Source organism: Stegodyphus dumicola, chromosome X1 (assembly GCF_044657685.1).
Source record: "Stegodyphus dumicola isolate Sdum_Otavi_A_Nest chromosome X1, ASM4465768v1".
NCBI lineage: Eukaryota > Metazoa > Arthropoda > Arachnida > Araneae > Eresidae > Stegodyphus > Stegodyphus dumicola.
In genome coordinates this window covers 258,757,481-258,779,202 of record NC_140780.1, presented here as the reverse complement: position 1 = coordinate 258,779,202, position 21,722 = coordinate 258,757,481, and the positions used below count along the sequence as shown (strand labels likewise).

The 21,722-nt window shown below is 33.4% G+C and overlaps 1 protein-coding gene across 1 annotated transcript in view; it reads left to right on the top strand.

Annotated features, from left to right (window-relative positions):
- Window positions 1–21,722, top strand: part of LOC118187953 (uncharacterized) — a 562,718-nt gene that overhangs the window by 484,473 nt on the left and 56,523 nt on the right. Inside the window, exons 4-5 of the mRNA XM_085807592.1 lie at window positions 7,402–7,562; window positions 18,731–18,882. Of these exons, the coding sequence (XP_085663718.1) occupies window positions 7,402–7,562; window positions 18,731–18,882 (313 nt within the window). The remainder of the gene's footprint in view (window positions 1–7,401; window positions 7,563–18,730; window positions 18,883–21,722) is intronic.

Here is a 21,722-nt window from a genome sequence, read left to right as displayed (position 1 = left end):
ATGACTACAGTAAAAGACAATATGAGAACATTAAGAAAATTTGAAAAACTGATGTACTTACCTTGCAAGTGTTTCAGACCTCCATATCGCGTGCCTTTATGGTGTAAATAGAAAGCACGGCCTGCTAGCATTCCGGAGTTCCGGAGATCGCGTCCCGGAGAGGAATATGCACATGTTTCGTGTTTTATTCTCCAAAAAATCGAGTGACACTACATCCTTTCATTTTACACATTTCTTTGATTTGAGAACAGTTTCAAATACCATTGTGTCTCATCTGGGCGTATGTTGGGTAATTTATTCAGCTCTGAGTAGAGTTGCAGCCCACCAGTGGTAAGTCTCTGAACACTAGTAATTCCAACGAGGTTTGAGGCTCGACGAATGGGCTATTTTCATGGACGTTTTCATGGTTTTCCTATGTGCGACTTAGATGCGAGCCAATATCCGTTAGAAATTCCTTCACGAAGACACCCTGCCCCTTAGTCAGGTGGCTCCTGTGTGCTTTATCATAATCAAATAAATGAAATTCAGTAGAGCTTCTGATCCTCATTGTTTATTACTTCAAAGTCACCTGCCTTTTTGTTTCAGGTGAATATGACTGGAAAGCAGTCTGCGGTCCTTCTTTTTGCAATGAGTCCGTAAAATTATTGAAGCAAAGTGTAAAAAACTACTCAGTTTTATACACTTAGCTTCATTTTTGAAGGAACTAAAATAGCAAAACTAGACAGAGGTTTGTAAATGGTGCAGCCTATTAGTCAACAGTTCCTTAGTTTTAAGATTCGAATGCATAGCAAAAATTTAAATTTGTATTTTGTAAGTATGATGTAATGAATTAGCCGCCAAAAGAATGCTTTGAAATTAAACGAGATGAATGGTGGACTCTGTTCTGTTGTCAAAATGCTAGCAAATAAAGGATTCGTATAGAAACGAATAAATATATAATTTAGTGATCCATTCCTTCGTTGCTTTCGCCAGTTAATTAGCTTTTTAAAATTACTGAAAATTCGATTCTAAAACATTTGCATACAGTTTATTGCTTAAAGAATGTATGCATTGCATTCTGGTGCCTTCAAATTACCGTTCTCTTTAGCACAATCATTTCCCACTATTTTACCATTATCTTGAAATGCTTCCAAAACGTTGTCTTCTAAACTTTAATTATGAGAAGATTAAAATGCTAAACTAAAAATCTCTGATAAACTAATGGTTTTGATTTATAAGTCAAACAACAAAAATTTGCATTGTATTTTCAAATTTTCACAGGACTAGTTTCGATGATTTTATCGAACCATTAACCTCAGCTGCAAAAGCAAGGAAGAAAAAATTTCCCCGGTTGTATCATAAACTAATGGTGGTTTTCATGTTTTATTCATATTTCCAACGAGTGACTGAATCAAAAAAATCTCATTTAACATAATTTTAAAATTATTTTTTTAATTAATTTTATTTAAAATTTCTTTCCATTATAAACAAAATGCTTTCTGCACACCAAAAAGTAGGAAAAAAGTTTGAAATTTATTGAGAAAATGATATAAGTCAGTGATATCAAATAACTTAAAATCAAACTTAGTGTATTTCTAAAAGTAATAAATTTAATATTTTAGTTTTCATTTTATTTCTAAAATTACGAGAAAATATAATAGTAGTTGTTTGCAATAAGATGCCAGATTGAGATTTGTTCATCCGGCGAAACCTCGATCAGTATTTGTATACATATCGTATATTAGATGTCATGATATATCATGATTAGATTTTCATGCTATTGGAGGAAACATCACAGTAAAATAGAGGCTTCAATTTGTTTACTCTCACAACAATCACTAATATAGCACTGCATTGAAAACACGAAGACATTTAACTGAAAGGCATACAACTAAAAATCAATGATCAAAGGAACTACATATTTCTTACTCAGAATCAGAAGAGAAAGAAAATGGCGATCTCTGAGCAATTCAAAGACTTCTTCCAAAGAGAGAAGCATTATCACATCGATAAAGAAGCATTGAGATGGTGCTTCCGTTCATGGAGATTTTAATCCTTAAAAAAGGAACGTTATACATTGTGGAATAAACGTTCTTTTTTCAATTATTTTTATGTCATGATATCTTGAAAATATATTTTGATGCCTATGGAAGTTATAATGGATATTAAAGGACTTATTGAATTCAAAAGACAGTTAGGGCTTCAGTTATTAAATGTGATATTGTCACGCTAACATTGGGATGCAAAAGGACACAATTTGTAAAAGTATAAAAAATACGGGCTTTGAATCAAAAAGAAATTAAGAATATAGGTTAATCAATATTACAAGATATTATGATCATTTGCTTGGTAATGAATCTGTTTACTCACCGATTACCATGTTTTTCCATATGTTCTTCATTTTCTTGAGCTATCTGTTTCCCAATATGCAATAACTTCACAATGCAGTAAAGCACATGGTATAAAGTGAACCATATCGTTCAATTAAAAATATTTATTGTCGGACACAGTATCTATGAAACTGCAAGCGGCTTCGATCAATTCTCTAGTACACTCGAATTTGGTAGGTTTAAAGCATCTAATCCATCTTAGCTATAGCATTTTCCCAGTACGATGTATAATAATGTTATAACTTTCTCATTTTCGCAAACAATATGAATTTCATAAATGTATCTACACTGCTGGTCATTAAAATTGCAACACCAGGAAGGAATGATCTGACGAACGTCAAAATCACATGAAAGAAAGAAAAATTTGGGATATTGATAGTATTTCAGCACATTTAGATGACGCAGGAGGTAGAAACAGCACCTCAAGCATTGCATAGAAAAAATGTTGTGTAGGAGATTTCTCATTCGGAAAGTGTTTTGTAAGGTTGGAGTTTGCTCAGAATATCGTGTTATGCCTCAAATAAGAAGAGGAAATGCTTACCAGCAAATTTTGAAATTCGAGAGAGGCAGGATCGTTGCCTAACGAAAGTGTATATTATCGTTCCGTGATATCGCATGTCGAATTGGTCGACATCCAAACAGTGTCATGCGAATATGGAATCAATGGATTGCTGAGGGTCATACTGAATGGCATGCAGGATCTCAAGGCCTTCCCATGACTGACTCCAGAGAGGACACACATATTGTCAGGTCAGCCGTGCAACACCGTGCAACCCTATCACGGACCATTAGTCAGGAAATGAGCATGTTTGCAGCACGCTTAGTATCCGCTCGTACGGTCCGTCGACGTTCGCAGCTGCGTAAACTATCACGACGACTATTTCTTCGGCTCCCCTTGACAATGCAACAGAGGTATGAAGATTCTGGTACGCCAGACGACAAAGTTGGATACAGGAGTGCCACAACGTCTTCTTTTCAGACGAGTCCCGGTTCTTTGTGCAGTATTCTGATGGCCGTATACGTGTCTGGAGGTTCCAAGGAGACCGCACGTCGTCTGTTTGCATTCGATATCGGCATACTGGCCCTCACCTGATGGATGATTTGAGCAGCTATTGGGTATCGACACGCACATCTCTAATTTGGATCGACAGTAATTTAAGCAGATGGGTACATTTCTGACATCTTACGTCCAGTGTTTGTGCCTTACCTTCGAGACCTCCAAATGCCATGTTCCAACAAGATAATACAAGACCATGGTCAACTCATTTCATGCTGCTTTAAAGCAGCATGGAATGAGTTGCCCAATTTTGACATCCAACGCCAGTTTGACTCCATGCCTAATTGGGTAAGGGTCGTTTTAGCCAGGGCATTGGAGTCGGTAAGGAAAATGACCGACTTCGATTCTGACTCTAACTTCGACTCCGACTCCTTCATATTTATGTAAACATATACACATGGGTACAGTTTATTTTTTTAGTATCAAAGAAGTAATAGATGCTACAGAAAAAAATTGATGCATAGCAAATTTTTTATATTAATTACCATTTATTATGAAATGGAAAAACTGGCATTAGTAATTTCTAAGAAACAGTAAAACTTCGGCAAGATCCTTTTTGTTAGAGGACCATAGATCCGATTTGATAAAATTCAGATTTGAGAAGAGTCTTTCCACACTGACTTGAGTAGGAAGAAGAGCTGTTACTGTTAGGGCTACTTCCTTTAACTTTTCAGGATAGATTTTTATAAGTTCTAAAAAAGTGCCTCGCAAGAGGAATCGTATTTATCTATTTCTTCAAAGGCTGTGTATAAATCTTGTTTGCATTTTTTAATTTTTATATCTAAAGGCTCTTGGTTATTTATTTTCATTCGCTTTGCCTTAACCTTATCAATATTATCCAAATATTTTTCAAAATATAATTCATCAGTGGAAGACGATGATAGAGACTCAGTTACAATATCTGCAGTTTGACTGTCCTGATTTGAATACTCCAGTTGTTCTGATAATAATTTCCTTCTTAATGAAAGTTCATAGATGGCTTTCTTTGCCTTTTTTATTTGTTTGTCATCCAACAAAATTCGGCGATTTGGATCTACATATATTGAACCCAGCACGATCTTACTGTCTAACAAACTAGTTTCTCTTTTCTTCATTAAAGAAATTATTCCTTCTGCAATAAACCCTCCATTTTAGAAAGAACAAACATCAAATTCTTCCAGTCTTGCCTCTTGTTAATTCTTCAGATTGCAGCTTTTTGGTGGCTATATACGGTATAGAAAGAAAAGTTTCCGATTCTGCAAGATCATTCTACAGTCTTTATGTTAGTGAAAACATTAGGGTTATCTGCATCTTCTAACATTCTCGTCTCCTGTTAATTTTTCAGTTTGTAGCTTTTTTATGGCGGTGTTGAAATATGGTTTTTTATGGCGGTGTTCTATATACGGTGTTGAAAGAAAGGTTTCCAATTCTGCAAGATCATTTCACAGTCTTTCTGTTAGTGAAACATTAGGATTATCTATAACTTCTGAAAACGTTCCTAATTCTAACAACCATCGTATAATCAAATATGTACTTCTCCATCGCGTTGCTCGATCAATAATAGCTCCTTTTCCTGCTGGCTTCCTAAGAATGGCATCAATATCGGGAGTTCTTGCTGCTTACCTAAATTCACCAATGAGATTAGTAGCTAAATGAATCAGTTTAATTAATAATGCCAAATATCACATCCATCTTACTCCCTTATATTAATTTACTACTATGTCAATAAAATAGAAAATAACTATTTATTAATGTATATACTTTATAAATAAAAGTATTAACTCAGTTTGTCATTAATTGTTTTCAATTCACTTTAATTTCATTTCAAATTTAAACTGTTCAATAAAAACTGGAGTCTGAGTCGACGTGTTTTTTAGCGACTCCAACTCCGACTCCTTTCACCCAAGAATCTACCCGACACCGACTTCACAGCCCTGGTTTTAGCTGCCAGAGGGGGCAGCTGTTTATACTAATTTTGCACCCCTGTAAACCTCTAAAATGCTTACAAATTTAATCATTTTGTCTTCATGGCATTCAGCCCACCAGCGGCCGAGCGGTAAAGTCGCTGAACACTGGTAGTTCGGTACGAGGTTCGAATCCCGCGAATGGGCTGGCTGCATGGGTGTTTTCGTGGTTTTCCCCATGTGTAACGTGTATACGAGCCAGTTTACCTTAGAAAGTCCTCCACGAAGGCATCCCTCCCCTTAGGCAGATAGCCGTAGTGTGCTTTGTCATAATTAAATACACCACACCACATCTTCATGCCATTCTGTTTACGTGTAATAAATATCTTTTTTGCATTTGCTTTACTTCTTCGTGTTGCAATTTTAATGCCCAGCAGTCTAATACAGATAAATAAATTTGTCTTTTTTTCAAAAAAATTTTTATTCATTATTGAAAAAGCTATTCAACTTTCTCCTTACGATGATTACAAAATTTTAAGGAATTTGACTGACACTAGATATTTCTTCTAGAAACGTAAACAAAAATGCTACCGTTAACATCTGCCATATATTTCGCATTTATGATAGTTCTAGGAAAGAACAACAGAAAATTTTATAAACTTCTGCATAAAATTAAATGAGGTTTAGTAGCGCAACGACGGGAGATTAAAAGGTCCCTTTTCGGTGCATTAATAAGTCTAGGATTTCCAAGTCTTTGAATTGTGTCAAAGTATTTAACTCGAAATCTTTACGCAATTAGCATTTGATAGGGGAGGACGATGCTGAACTGAAAGTACAGATGAAAAAAATCGACTGTTGAATTTTGACATATTTTTGCCTCAGTTAGGGCATTTAAATCAAGAGAAGAAAAGGTACTATCAAGCACTTTGCTAAATATTGCATACTAAAGTTAAATTTAATTACTTAATATATTAACTGAAAATATTCGGTAAGATTTTAATAATTCTGCTAATACAGAGTTAACTAATAGGTTGCTCAAATTAAAATTTATAACTAGCACATATGTATACTGGATTACGGTTTGCGTAAAAATCGATCGCGAGGAGTTTGTTAGGGAAGAAGAGGCATATTTAGTTTATATTGTTATCGAAACATGGCGATGTACTGTATTCACAGCACTTCTCGGAATCGAAATAATATTGCAAACAGTACTATATAATTTATGTAGTTTACACTTGGCCTACGTTATAAAATTTTTAAAACACTATAAAACTAGATTTCTGCCAAATTATGAAAAGGGGTATCAGGAAATACGGTGTGTCTAACCTCATACAAGGAGAGGAATTTTCTCTGATTTTCAGCGACAAAGGATGCTGTATTGCATTCAACAATAACGATTACAATCAGAATAGAATTCAAAGTGAACAGCATCTTTTTCTTGCGAATGCCTTAAAAAGCTATTGATTATGCATATAACGGACTTCTGTATTGAGAAATCGTTTCACTAAGACTCTAACTGCAATTGTTGCTGCCTGTGTAATGCAGCGCTGTCTAATAGTGAAAAGCTTGACTAAACAATTACCACTACACACACATAAAAAATAAAATGAAAAAGGCAAAAAAAGTGAGTTTCCTTCCATACTATTAATTTTTATTGCCAAAATTTACTGTGTTCTGTACCAAGTTGTTTGATTTTATGGATATATTATGTGTTTGTAGTTGTTTGGGTTTTTTTTAAGAACTTCTAGAAAATCGCCTTGTATTATATAAACTGAAATCAAGTTGAGATTCCTTTAGACATTTACTGCGCACACACACATTTATTTAGAGAGAGGTGTTTGTGCATAATCTGCACACGCTTATTCATACTTGTACAAAATAATTTTATGCGAACAGAAAATGGGAAAATAAAATGTAAATACGCAAGTTTAAAAATGGAAAGCATAGATTAGGATGTGTAGCGATCATTTGTATGTACAGCTCTTTTTATTTAGATTTTATTTTCTTCTTCTCTTCTTCTCCTCCTTTTTTTTTTTTTTTTTTTTTTGGTAACGCAGTCTTTTAACTTTTGCCCTTTTGATTATCATTGCAGGGACAAACTATGTACTATAACCGTATCATCATCGACCAACAAAACAAATCGAGAGAAGTCTTGCTCGTAAAGTGCGTTCTGCCAGGAGACAAAACGAAGCCAGCTGAATGGGAGAAAAGGCCCAAGAGAAATGTTCTTCCACCCGGATTTTATGAATACGAGTAAGTTTCTATTTCCGATGCAACACTGATCCTCACAAAATGCGCAGTCGTAAATACTGTCTTTTCTTTTAATCCTCTTGGTTTTGTATCTTAGTTGTCGTAAAGTAATGGAACGTCAGACATAAATCTTTTGTACGTGTTCTATCTGTTTGCATTGGTCAGTTTTCAGGAAGAACTACTCTGAAACTATTACGTATAAATCTTGAGGGAAAAAAAGCATTTGATTATTAAGTTACTTTGAGATTTCACTTATGGAACTGCTAAATTGTAAAAACATCGTTTAAGGAAATTCCCTATTGCAATTTCTTAAGCGAAACAATTTAGGTTTTCTTTTAAAAATATTACTCCACTTTCGGTTATCATGTTATCTTTTGGAACAATATGCAATATTTTTATGTCTTTATTTTAAATATGCTTTAATCTTATTGTATAACAAAATAATTTAAATACTTTATATGAAAGTTTAATTGAAATGAATATTTTACTGCTATGTATTAAATGGTAATTTAGTATAAATAGTACAATATAGTATAAATACGAACAATGTTTTTAGCTATATTGGAAGACATGAGTACACTGCGCAAGAACAAAAAAAAAAAAAAAAAAAAAAAAAGGTGGGGACAGACAGTTCTATATCTTCCGTTCTACTGGGCCGATTGACGAAATTCAACTTGCGTTTTACATGTCTCGAAGTAGTCTTTCAAAAATTAGCTCTCAAAATTTTAGCTCCTCAATGTTAATTGAGTTTGGTATATATTTATTAATATATCTTTTTTTTATTAAACTTATGTGATTCTTCTTTCCACATTTCGAAATTTAGGTCCATTCCAAATAAAATTTGCCCATTTTTTTATTTATTTTTAAAATTTGTATTTTTAAATAATTTTTACAAATTTTTCGAAAAAATTTTGAATTATAATCTTTAAAATTTTTGCCATCATCTTAAAGTAGATGTATTTCTAAGCATACCTGCAAAAAATTAAAATTTTTTATTCAGAATTTCCGAAAATATACGTGAATTTATATATTGGCTCGAATTTATATATAGGCATAATATGAATCGTATTATTGAAAAATGGAAAAAAAAATGCTATGTTATTTCAGAAAAGTCCCATTTTGTGTAAAAGTACCTACGTTAGAACAATGCTATATATAAATCTAATATATATCCTAAATCGCGCTTTGGACACATGAAAAACGCAATTTGAATTTCGTCAATTGGCCCAGTAGAACGGAAGATATAAAACTGTTCCCCCCCCTTTTTTTTTTTTTTTGTGCAGTGTACATGCATCATGCATGTTTTTTCATTCATATTTGATTTATGCTATTTCACTCATATTTCTTGGTAGAAAGAACAGAGTAAGAGCAACAAGTAGATAAAGTTGTTGTCTGATTAATTCGAAAAAAAATTTTTTTTTCTCTTCTTATAAAGCACAACTGGCAAGGCAAAAAACTAATCTTGAAAGTATTTTTTGAAGATTGGTTGTGTTTTTTTTACTTTAAGTAAATTGCATTTACTTTCGTTTTATACATAACATCTTTGAAAGGCTAAATATGTGTATAATTGAACGAATTATCTTGCGATATTTATGAAAAATATCATTTTCGATTTATTCATTATTAATCTGGAATCAATTTTATTTAATGAAACATGTATGTAAAATGAACATTTTCTGTTAAGTGAACATGCATTATTTCACATGTACATAATTATATTAACATACATTATTATACTAAAAGAAATATCAGGCAAAGGAGGATATTCAAATAATATTACTCCTTACTTTAACACATTAATAGAAAGACAAGAATTTAATCTGATACACAATAGGCACACATTAATAGTATGTAACCCTCTTTTCAATAGAAAACGTCTAAAAACTTGACCTCGTGCAATCACGTCGAATAAGCCGAAGAAAAAACGATCTGATCAGACCCCCGCTCGAAAACAAAAGGAAAGAGAGAAAAAGAATTTTACTAACGTTTACTCAAGTAAGAAACATAGGAACCAGCCGAAAATGTTTCCAAAAAAAAATAACCATCGAGGCGTTATTGTCAAAATCCAAGAAGAAGGACGTACCCTCACACGTCCTGTAAAAGGAAAACTAGCGCTGCTCGGTGTAATAACTAAAGAAAGAACAATTTAATTCATACACAACACAATAATATAAATCATTTGGGAAAACATAAGGAAAAAGTTAGAAAAGAATTCTGTTTGTTCCACCCTTTTTACGGAGACAAATACATACAACGAATCGACTCTAGGAATCAACAAAACCGTATGAATCTCTCTACCTCAAATTATAAGGAGTACCGGTATTTTGATTCTCAACTCGCTCCGGAGCGATAATGTCGCAATTCTGTAAAGAAGGAAATTTTATACGTTCAGGTAGGTACCCTAATCAATATGTTCACATGGTACCACCTGTGATTGATGCGAGTTTTTAATTAGCTCAATTTTAAAATTCTCCTTAGTGACTTAGTCAACCACCCAAAGCCTATATGGGCCTTTATTGAACTTAGTAAGTTTTTTAGCCAACCCAGGTCAAACTACAGGAGTAAAAAGATACATTGTCAAAAAGATCACCTATTTTAATGTCCTTTAAACGGATCTTCTTATCCCTAAACGCTTCTTGCATTTTCACAGCATCCGATTAATGTTTATTTAATAAAATGAAAGCCTTAGGGAGTCTTAAAACTAAGTCCTTGGAATAATTTCCCGTGTTACTATTAGTTCTAAAATTTGGTTGAATCAAAAGAACAATAGGTAAATTTAAATGTCTTCCGTACATAAAAAATGCAGGATAATCTTGTAAGGCGTTATGCTTGCCCGTTCTGTGCGCTAAAAGCGCAAAAGACAGATGTCTGTCCCAATCATCCTGAGTCTGACTCACCAAGTGACTAAGCGAATTTATTAAAGTGGTATTTAGGCGATCAACTACTCCGTCTGACTGTGGGTGATAGCTCCTAGTGGTATGCTTGGTTACGCCTAAATGTCGTGAGAAGAGATAAAGTTACAATTTTGCTATGATGGTTTCAGTAGTACAGTCCGGCAAAGGATAATCCGATAAGCTTCATTCCATCTCGTGAAATAGTCGGTAATTACTAATATCTAGTAGGAAATCTAGTAGAAAATAATATATATATTTATTTCCTACTAAAAAAACTGGAAAAGGACCCACAATATGAATGGCTATACGTTCTGTCTGACGAGAAGTCACATGCGGTCTCAGAAGCGGAGCCTTGTGTGAAAAGCCCTGTGAACTCTCTTCTCAAATATAAGAATGACACGATTTTACATAATTATAAATTTCCTTATTATCCAAGCAATTACAAGCAATATACCTAATTCTTTAATCAATAAACCTTCGAATTACACTACACAACAGGTGAATAATAAAGAACATAATAAACATATCGAAATATACTATTTACAGACTATTAAGGACTGCAAAAACCTTTTCTCATCTTTTATCCTCACCAATGCGACATTTGCCTTGAATTCGAAGTGTAGTGGAAACGAAAGTACTTTTATGGTATTTCCTTGTAACCATAATGCATAACTCTTTGGCTTGGAAATCAGCCAGATGAAGAGAATATATGATTTAAATCCACAGTCAATAGAGAACTACGGAAGAATTTCCCTATATCTGCTATGCAGCACATTTAATGTCTATTTTCATTACTTGCGTTTTCAATTGAGAGAGCATTTTTTTTTTTTCTGTTGTTGACGTTTTATTTGATTTTGCTTGCTTGTGTGTGTGTGTGTTTGTTTCAGTTTCAGGAGCAGAGCCCCTCTGGTCTTCAAAGAGGAGGCTATTTAGTTTTATTTCATATGTAAATATAATAAACTTTTTAATACTGAAATAAAAAGAATGTTCCCTATGTGATTTAAAATTATAGCAGCTATATTAAAGAGGCGATCATTAATACCTGTTATGTGCCTGTGAGCGCCAAGTTGATAAGACCACTGAATACTTATAATACGACCCGGGTTCAGGTTCAGCGGAAAGGCTGGCTACATGGATATTTTCGTGGGTTTGAGTTTAAATGAAATGCCGGTTTTCGATTGAATGTCCTCTGCGAAGGCATCCCTGATGTGCTTTGCTGTATTTAATCTAAAAACAATACCTTTAACGATATTCATTGAAATGTATATAATTTACAGACATTACCTTTGGTTCGCTGCATATACCTATTGAATCATATTTGAAGAATAACATTGAAGTGCCAAATGTAATTACAAAAAATGCTGTTTGATTAGGAAGTAAATGCATGTAAATAAATATCTCATTGATCAAAAGAGTTGGGAAGACATAATAATTTTTTTTAAATTATTATTTGATTTAGTTGTCTCTTATCGGATGTAACAAGCAAATATTCTTTTGATAAAATGTGTTTCATAAGCCTGATGTTTAAGATCTCCATTCTGTGAAGATGAAAAGCTTATCAAAGATAACGATTCATCTAAATTTAGATGATTCAAGGTTCGGGGCAACGGAACAGCCTGCAACCGTTTCGTAAGACAAGAAATATATTAACTTGACCAAGAATACATTCAGATTCTTGGGCGGCAGAAAGCTGAATGCATTTGTGCTTTGAACGACAAAGTTTATATGAACGTAATTATATTAGTCAAGTATTTTATTGAACGTTCTGCATCATTTTGGGAAAAAAAATAATCTAAAATGGAGTTATCCATAAGCTTTGCTTACGTTGCATTTATAACAAAAAAGGATCTGGTTTAGGCTTTTAAAATTTATTTTTTAAATCTTTAAAGGATTGTAATTAATTCATTGAAGAAAGAACAGTCATACAGTTATGACTATAAGTCATACAGTTATGCTTACATAAATGCAAAATTTTACGTACAGTGATATGCAAAATTCATACAAGTTTTTCCAATTACTAATTTCATGGGTACCAACTAGAGCTGAAAGGGGGATATATGAATGATAATAATATTAATAGGTTTATATAAGGCATTAAATTCGTTCTCTCATATATTTACAGATGTTTTTTTTAAAAGTGCGGAACCTTTTGCATTTAACTTATGAAATTAAATGAACATTTGCCTAACTGCATGTTTGTCGCTACTGAGACCATATAAAAATTTAAACTTCGTATTTTCAAACCATTTAGTTTCCAAATTTGAAACTGCCTTTGTAAAATTACATACCTTAAAATGAAACTTAATTATAATTTGATTAATTTGTACAATTTACTTACAATACTACATATTTGGAGTCAATATTTGAAGACACAAATCCTGCCACCATCGTTTTTTGAATTCCCTGTATAACGTAAATTTACACACTTGAAACACATTTCGATCGTCTGCATTAGGTATTGAAAAATTTATCAAAACTTCAATATATTTATCAAACTATAAAAAAATGTTCATATGTACTGAACTCCTGCGTACGGTAACGATGCAACTATATTTTTTTTCTTATGTAACAGAGAATATTTCTGTTTATTTATCTTTATTAGCTTATGAAAAGAGCTGTTAATAAAGCCTATTAATATTATTATCATTCATATATTTCTTTCCACTTTCATAACTGCTACAGTCTACTTTTATTATCATTTCTATTCATTAATCTTTATTAGCTTATGTAATGTTCTGCAAGTTGCTTCTGTTAATAACATTACCATTCCAGGCATTTCACATTTCTTCCCATTTTCGTAAATGTAATAGTCTGATATTACTATCATCATGATCATTGCGCAACAAACTGACAAGAAGCAATTAATATTTTGTGCATTTGTTTGTAGGTCATAATTTAGTCACGAAAGCCAATTCAGGCTGAGACTGTTCTCCAAAAAAGCTCAAATAGGATTTCATTTGAAATATATTTCATGTTTGTCTCTCTTTAATAGAAAAATTTATTTAATAAATTGTACTGCAAAATTTAGAATTATAAAGGAATTATATAAAAGCTATGGAACATTTTAAAATATATGCTACAAAATACACTCTTTAAAAAAAACTCAAAGCATCAAGAAGGACTTTTGCGATCGTGACGAAATTTGGTATGCAAAAACATCTTGATCGAGCATGCAAATGATCAAAGTTTCAAGGCAAATGAACAGAAATTGCGATCATAGCGCGCATTTCGCAAAGTATAAAATCAGTAACGGAGGCGGAAAATTTATCATTTTTTGTTGCTCCCATTGTAATTCCGTAAAGAATCAACTAAAGATGCCATTACGACGAGATCCAAGACCTTACAAACAACTAAACGACTTCGAACGTGGTCGCATTGTAGGTTTGCGTGAAGTTGGGTTTGTCATACCGAGCAATAGGCAGCCACCTGCAGCGTACAGACACTGCTGTGCAAAGATGTTGGCATCAATGTTTGCTACAAGGAAATTGCTGACGAAATGAAGGCTCTGGAAGTCCAAGGAGCACAAATGCGAGACAAGACAGAATGATTGTTCGCCAGGCCTGAACTGCCCCAACGGTATCATTGCAGCAACGTCTATACCTTCCGTGGTACCGTCCACCATTTCACTTTAAGACGTTTGCCTTTGACCCCACAACATCGGCGGAGTCGTCTGAAGTGGTATCGCGGTGTCGCAGCCTATCATCATGGCTGCCATAAGATTGGCAATCTTGAAGCAAATGACCACCTCGTTCGTGTCTGGAGAAGATAGGGCCAGCGGTCCCAATCAGCCTTTGTTTTACAAAGGCACACAGCCATGACCCCTGGTGTGATAGTGTGGGGCGCTATTTTTTATGACAGCAAGTCATCGTTAGTCCTCTTCTGTACATCTTTAACAGCTCAATGATATGTTGATACCATCCTGCGGCCGGTTACATTACTTTTCACTGCACGTTATCCTGGGGCCATTTTGCAATAATATAATGCCAGGCCACGTACCGCTCGCATATCTCTGGACTGTTGCCGTGCGGTTGATACTCTTCCTTGGCCAGCAAGGTCACCAGACCTTTCACCAATCGAGCATGTCTGGGACACAGAGGCCGGCAGTTTTGGGCACCACAATATATCGTAGATCTGGTTTGACAACTGATGAATGACTGGCAGAATGTGTCGCAGGATGACATTAGGAAACTCTACCGCTCCTTGCCTCGACGAATTCAAACATGCATTGCCGCCAGGGGCGGTTCGACCAACTACTAATTTGAACACTCAATGGGTGATTGTGAGCCGTGAACAGGTACTTTTTTTACTTTTACACTGCTAAGGAGGACTACTGACCGGGAACAAGCCCTTGCAGTATGATGTCCGCCCTGCAGACATTTATTAAGTCTAAATTAAAAAAAAAAAAAAAAAAAAGAGTACAGAGTCGTACTATGACCTTGATTTTTTAATCATTTTATTATCTGTGTACTAGCTATTCACATATTCAGTTTTATCAAAAACAACCACATCCTTCATGGTGCTTCGATTTTTTTTGCAAAAGAGTGTAGTTCCTTTCTAACAACAGTACACAACCCAGTCCGCTTCCTTTTATATGCTCGGTTTTGGTTCGGCTTATTTTGATTATGGCAATGTACTCGAAAGCTATCTGCCTAAAGGAAGATACACCTTCATGGATTACTTTCTAAGGAAAATTGGCTCGTAAACTAGCGAAACTCGTAACCAGCCTAGCGGTGGCCACGTTGCATAGAAAAACCCAAATACGCAGTTTGTATTTTCTTTCTCCCAGTTTTTATTTATTTTTTTCTAAGTGGCACCTAAACATTTTTTGGACATTATTACTATTACAGATTGAATCCGTAATCTCTGGAACACTAGTATAATAAATGATACCCCAATTCAATTTTTTACTTAATTAAATTTAAATAAATATAGTAAAATAAACATTTATATGCAAAAAAAGTGAAAAAATTAAATGTACTTTCTTTTCCTGAAAATAAGTAACAAATCAGAAATATAAAACCAAGATTCTATTTTTGAATCTAAGGTATAATTTTGTATACACACTCATTAACTGTATTAATGGAGCTAGACCAGTTTCAGAGCCCACCGGCGGGCGAACGCTAAAGTCGCTGAAAACTGGTAGTTCGGTCCAAGGTTTAAATCCCGCGGACGGGCTGCTTGCATGGGCGTTTTCGTGGTTTTCCCCATGTGTAACGTGTATACGAGCCAGCTTCCCTTAGAAAGTCCTCCACGAAAGCATCCCTCCCTTTAGACAGATAGCCCTAGTGTACTTTGCCGTAATTAAATAATTAAGTAAATCGACTAGTTTCGCAACTGCCGATAATACGTTTGAGGAAATCCATATTTGCTTCCAGTGAAAATAGTAAAAAGTGCCAGAGAGAAACTTCTAAATCTTTTTTCAATTAGTCTTATAACACCGAATATGTTTAGCTCTTGTGAAAATGTCAGACAGCTTCTAAAGATTTCTTCTTTCAAATTTTTATATCGTCTTTGTACGAAACATCATTTATAAATTTAAAGCAGAAAAGACGTAAAGCTCATAGCTAAGTTCTTCAAACACACTGTTTTAATACTGCCATTATTTCGTACTATTTCAAGATTAGTGAATTTAATTACTTACGATAAGGGACAGTTTGTCTGAAATTTTATTAGCATTCTTTTTAAAAATGTACTGGGCATAGGGTTTGGATATGTTTAGATCCTACTACCAAATAGAAATTCAGATATTAAAAGTCACTGCTTAACTAGTTAAAAATTACCTTTTCTAAGTCTTGTCTTCCCAAGTTTTCAATTTTTTTGTTCCATTGCCAAAGGATTTTTTACCGGCTAAGGATTGGAATTTTTATGTTAGACAAAGCGGACCAGAGCAAGCTGCATAAAAGCAATGCCTTCATGAAGGATTTTCTAAGGGAAATTGGCCCGCCTTCATATGATACGTCAGGAAAACAACGAAATCTTTATGAAGGCAACCTTTTTAGTCGCCAGAAATAAGAGCGAATAAAAGCGAAGCATTCTACCACCATTTCGCCGCTTAAATCACCAGGCCATATTTTTTGAAGAAATGTTAAATAAAATTTATAACAATATAAATATCAGTGGGGTGATAAAACTTAAATCTAATGAATTTGTCTAATGTCTTTCTAAGCATGCCACACCTAGAAAACCACTTAAATTCTATTATTTTATAATTTCGAACAAAAGCTCATAATTTAGTTTTTTTAATTCACACGATACCACAATAAAGAAGTAAATATAAATAACAAAGTTATTTTTAAAGACAAAAATATTGTGCATTATTTATCAGTACGTTATAACGCCAATAGTACAGAAAGAATATTTCCATTACCACTTGTCTGAGTCAAAAATAAGGCTACACGTTTGAAGTAAACGTTGTGTATTACACTATATTGCAAAAACATACCAGCGATTGGTATATTAAATCTGAAATATATTAATTTGAAATTTAAATTTGAAATGTTAATAATGTAAGGGAGCTAACTACATATGATTAGCCAAGATGGCGCTTAACATGCAGCAGTAAGTTATAGGTATATAGGCTTTTTTCGAGAGACAAACGAAACACGCCAATGTAAAACATAAAATTAGACAATGCAACAACAAAAAGGAAAAAACCGCACAAGAGAGATGTAGTATTTTCTCCTCGTGATGAGGCCTACACCTTTTCGAAATCCACAGAGACTTCGTCAAAATGTATGCCAAATAGAAGGTTGTTGCTTTGCCTAATTTCGTAGGACTTTTTATTTAATATCGGCCGTGCTGCAAATGATCAGTCACAGATCATTCTAGGAAATGATTTGAGTAACAAATTATTTCTGTTCAGAATGGCTCTGAGAATTGAGAGATGAGATTTTAATGCAACATTGCTGGCGTCTACTACGGAACTGTACGAAACGCGACAGCCTAAAATGAGAATCATCTGTAAAAGAGAATGTCCCGAAAGTACTCTTGCAACAACATCAGTAGGGTTGGAAGCTTTCGAAAGTGCCAACAGTTGAAGAAAGTGCGAAATTAAAACAATGGATTGGGTCTGATATTCGAGTTCATTGTTGTTCGCTTTGAAAATCTGATTTCCCAATCGCACAAACTTAACACTGACGCACACAAAATGTAATCGAGTGAATAACCATATTTCATATAATTTTTCTGTAGTACCTGCCAGAAAAGTACTTATATCTGAAATATGATTCGCTTGCAAATGATGAAAACAATTAGCTAAAAGCAACCTAACTGGCATGAGAAGAAAAAAAGAAAAACGATTTTTCGGGCTTGCTAATTTATGGTTTTGTAATAACGCAGACACTCAAGGAAATAATTAAGAATATTTTTTTTTATGTTGGCATTGAGCATTTCCATGTATTGAGCTCATTAGATACTTTTTCCTGCTGTGATTTTCCATTGTTTTGAAACGTTATGGTACTTTACTTTCCCTCCGAATGTGTTGTAGCTAAATAATCCAGCAAAAGAAGTGTCATAACATTAAAATTTTAGGTATTATTCACAAAACATAATGTCGTAGAGGCATACACATTTTTCATTATCAGTCATTACATTTCATATATAGCATATTGATGTAATCATAAAAAAGCATAATATTCAATGTCATAGCTGTTCCGATCTTTATCAGATATCTGCAAAAGCACATAAAAGGAAATTTTTAATATTATAGAAGCCTATGAATATTGCATCCAAATTATCAAGCTTTTGATTTATAATTTAATTAATGACTCATGTTAGACCAAAATGATAAGACATGATCCTGATATGATAGACTAAAATGATAGATATGGTTTTAATGCTGATAATTCGATACTTTTATACAAGATGCATATATACAGAACATTTACAAATGGAATATTACTGCTATTTAGCCGTATTTGATACAGCAGAGTGTAGTATTCGAGTTTTTTAAATGAAGCGTAATAGGTCAGCCAGCGGTCGAATGGGTACGTCTACGGAATATTGGTACTATGATTAGGATTCGAATTCCGGTGTGGTCATTTCATGGTTTTTCCCATTAATAATTTGAGTACAAATGTTTCTTTTAGGTAGACCTCTCTGAATGCATCATTTTTCGTTGGAAATGAGCTCTGGCGTACATTTTCGCAATCAGTTAAAAAAGCATTGTAAATAGATGTTGCTCTATTCGTCGTAAATTTGCTGAATTTTCGAACTTATTAATACTTAAATGGTTATTAAGTGTATGTTGTTTTAACATAATTTCGTATTACCTTGCAGTCTCCTGAATATAACAAATATTGTGGCTCACGCTCCTACCCCGTACTTGAACTTGGCGATCAGGCAGAATGGTCGATTTTTGGACACAGCTTCAAATGTTCAACCTGGAACACCACTGGAGATGGTCATATTCTTAGACGAAAAGAGCGCCTGTAAGTACTAAGAAACACATTATCGGATATTTGCTGATCTAATGATGTTCTGATGATTCTTCAATACTTCAGTTTTTTGTTGCTTTCAGTCAAGAATTCACTTCTTTTACATAAATCAATAAAGCACTTCCAAATGCTTCTTTGAAATCCACTTGATATTTAACTCGAGGTGGTATTCAAAAGTTTCAATATGCCAGTGTGCTATTTCGTTATTCATTTCATTTTCATGTATTGAAATATTAGTTTGAAAAAAAAAAGCAATTAATGTCAACAGCTCTCTGTAAAATATTTCGAATTTCATGATATTTATTGAAATAAGAAGTCAGTTCAAAATCATTACATTAGATTTTTCTACAATTGCTCAGTTATATAGCTTACTATAGTTAGAAAATAAATACATTAATTTTTCTACGAGTACTGAGGTAATGAATTATAGCGACTATCACCTAAAAGTGTAACTTTTATTAACGTACATGCGTTTACAAAATTTTAGATTAAACAAAAATATTTCAAATTTAAGTGTGTTTAAGAAAAGATTAATTTGAAACTTATTTTATTTTCTAATACATTGCTCAGGATTAACTTTTTCTTTTAAAATATTAATAGTTCTACCTTGATGTACCTATCAGTAGTTTTACCTGATAACTGGAATAATTATTGTAATAAATAAATGTGTTAACTGTTACCGATTGTTGAATTTTATATTTTAATAAAGATAAGTGAATATAAAAATATATGATGTATTTTTTGGAATATAAGACTATATGATATCCATCAAAATGCCTTAATATCTTAATTTGCCACTTAATATTTAAATTATATGCTATGATAATTTATTCGTTATCCAGGATCTTTCATATTTAAGACAAAAATCATACTTCTTTTGTTTAATTATTTTGAACTTACGTATAGTATTTGGCCCATTTAATTGTCTTGTGTGTTTAACACGTTAAGTATATGAAGTTCGCATATGTGAAGTCATCTAATATGACAAACTTTATTTTTCCAGCAAAATACCATTAAAAGTGTAGAATCGTTTCATATGCGATGTTATAGTCTCTCTTACACCTAAATATGGTGATATAGAATGCACGACTTAAGAGAGGGTATTATTTTATTTCATGTCAATAATGCATTGGCATTATTAAATATTAAACAACTATAAATTCATTATTAAATAACTAGTAAATTACATTTAACATATGTCTTCAATGTAAAATAAGTAGAAAATAGCCATTTCAGTTAATGTCTCGGCATTAAGATGTTTCTGAAAGTTACAGTTAAATTTTTGTAGAACTATAGAAGAAGGTTTGTAATATGTTCTTATCTTATCAATGTTTTTACCTCTTCAATGTTCTTACCTTTTCTATGTTCTTACCTTTTCTATGTTCTTACTTTTTTAAGTTAACTTTACTAAGTTAACGCTTAATTTTACAATGTTTTTGCATAGTCATTTCTCCATCAAATTCTAAAAGTATAATTCTTTATCGTATCTTTATTTGTTGCTCTGAAGCACGTACCTTGACTATTCTATGCTCGTAATAATTTGCACTATGTGGAAAGCATTCGATACTTTGAAAACGGTGTTGATTACAAAAACGCATTTGATAATTAGTAATTGCGTTTGCATAGTTACTACTTTCATTCGTAGATTGTAGTGTTTTCATTTAATAAAACAACAACTTTCTGGTATTTCACTGCTGTAAAGATGATTAACTTTTAATCTAAAACTCTGGTCGACGAGATAAGAAATGAAAAATGGATAAAAATTAAACTGCGCAACATACTATTAGGAAATTTCGCCTTTTAAACAAAATTATTTATGAAACCATATTGTATTAATAGCAATACCGTATAGTGTATTTCAGAATTTACTTCAGTTTAAAAAATTAAACCATAATTCTGCAATTCGGCGAGTGTAGGCCTTTTATTACGTAGTAGATCGAAATATTATTCAGTCAAAATACATTTTCAATTAGAATTCATTTCATGAATTATTTTCATTTCGAAAATAACGGATAACACAGTAACAGACGACAGCTAATTGTATTATTTTCATGAGCTTTCACAGAAGCATACGTGTGCATAAATATTGGTCAAGTGGGATTAGTATTTCATAATGACCATTAGACGGATTAGCCCCCCCCTCCCTTGTTGCCAAAAACCAGCACGCGATAATATGATTTTTTAGGTTTACTTTTGCAGCTAAGGATAACCTGAAGCGAAACGTCTGAACGTTCGTGACTGCGAAATATCTTTAGGGTTTGAATAAATAAAACTGCAAAATGTCAGGGTATTCTCGTCACCCTTCGTACTTAATCAATTTCAGGTTTGTTTTTGGTAGTCTTAAGAAAGTAACTGGCCAGTTAGTTCCGTGAAAGAAGTCTGAAGATTTGATCTGGTGTCTGACCCATATTCGCATAATTTTAAGACCCAACTCACGCTTTTAAAGCTGAACTTCATTACCCCTGGTATTCATGTGAAGAAACGATGTGGCGGGCAGTTCCGCCGCCTATGAATTTTCTTCTTAATTACAGGTTGAGAATTGAGTAGCTTAAGATACTCAACTACCGGCGACTACTCTTTCGCTAGCATTTTAAATTATCTTTTTTTTTTTTTTTTTTTTTTTTTAATGCTTTGTCCACTTTTTCTCTATCATTTCTCTTTTTCGACTCAAAGGGAATATTACTCTTAGCCTAAGGTATATTACGCCGTGAAGGTTGTAATTTGGAGGCAACAGGTTAGATCATTTTTAGTTCAGTGTATTAGGACGATGTGAATCCTTGTCGTTTCAAGTTCATTGCTCGTTGTTATGGACTGTAGCTACGAAATAACGAAAC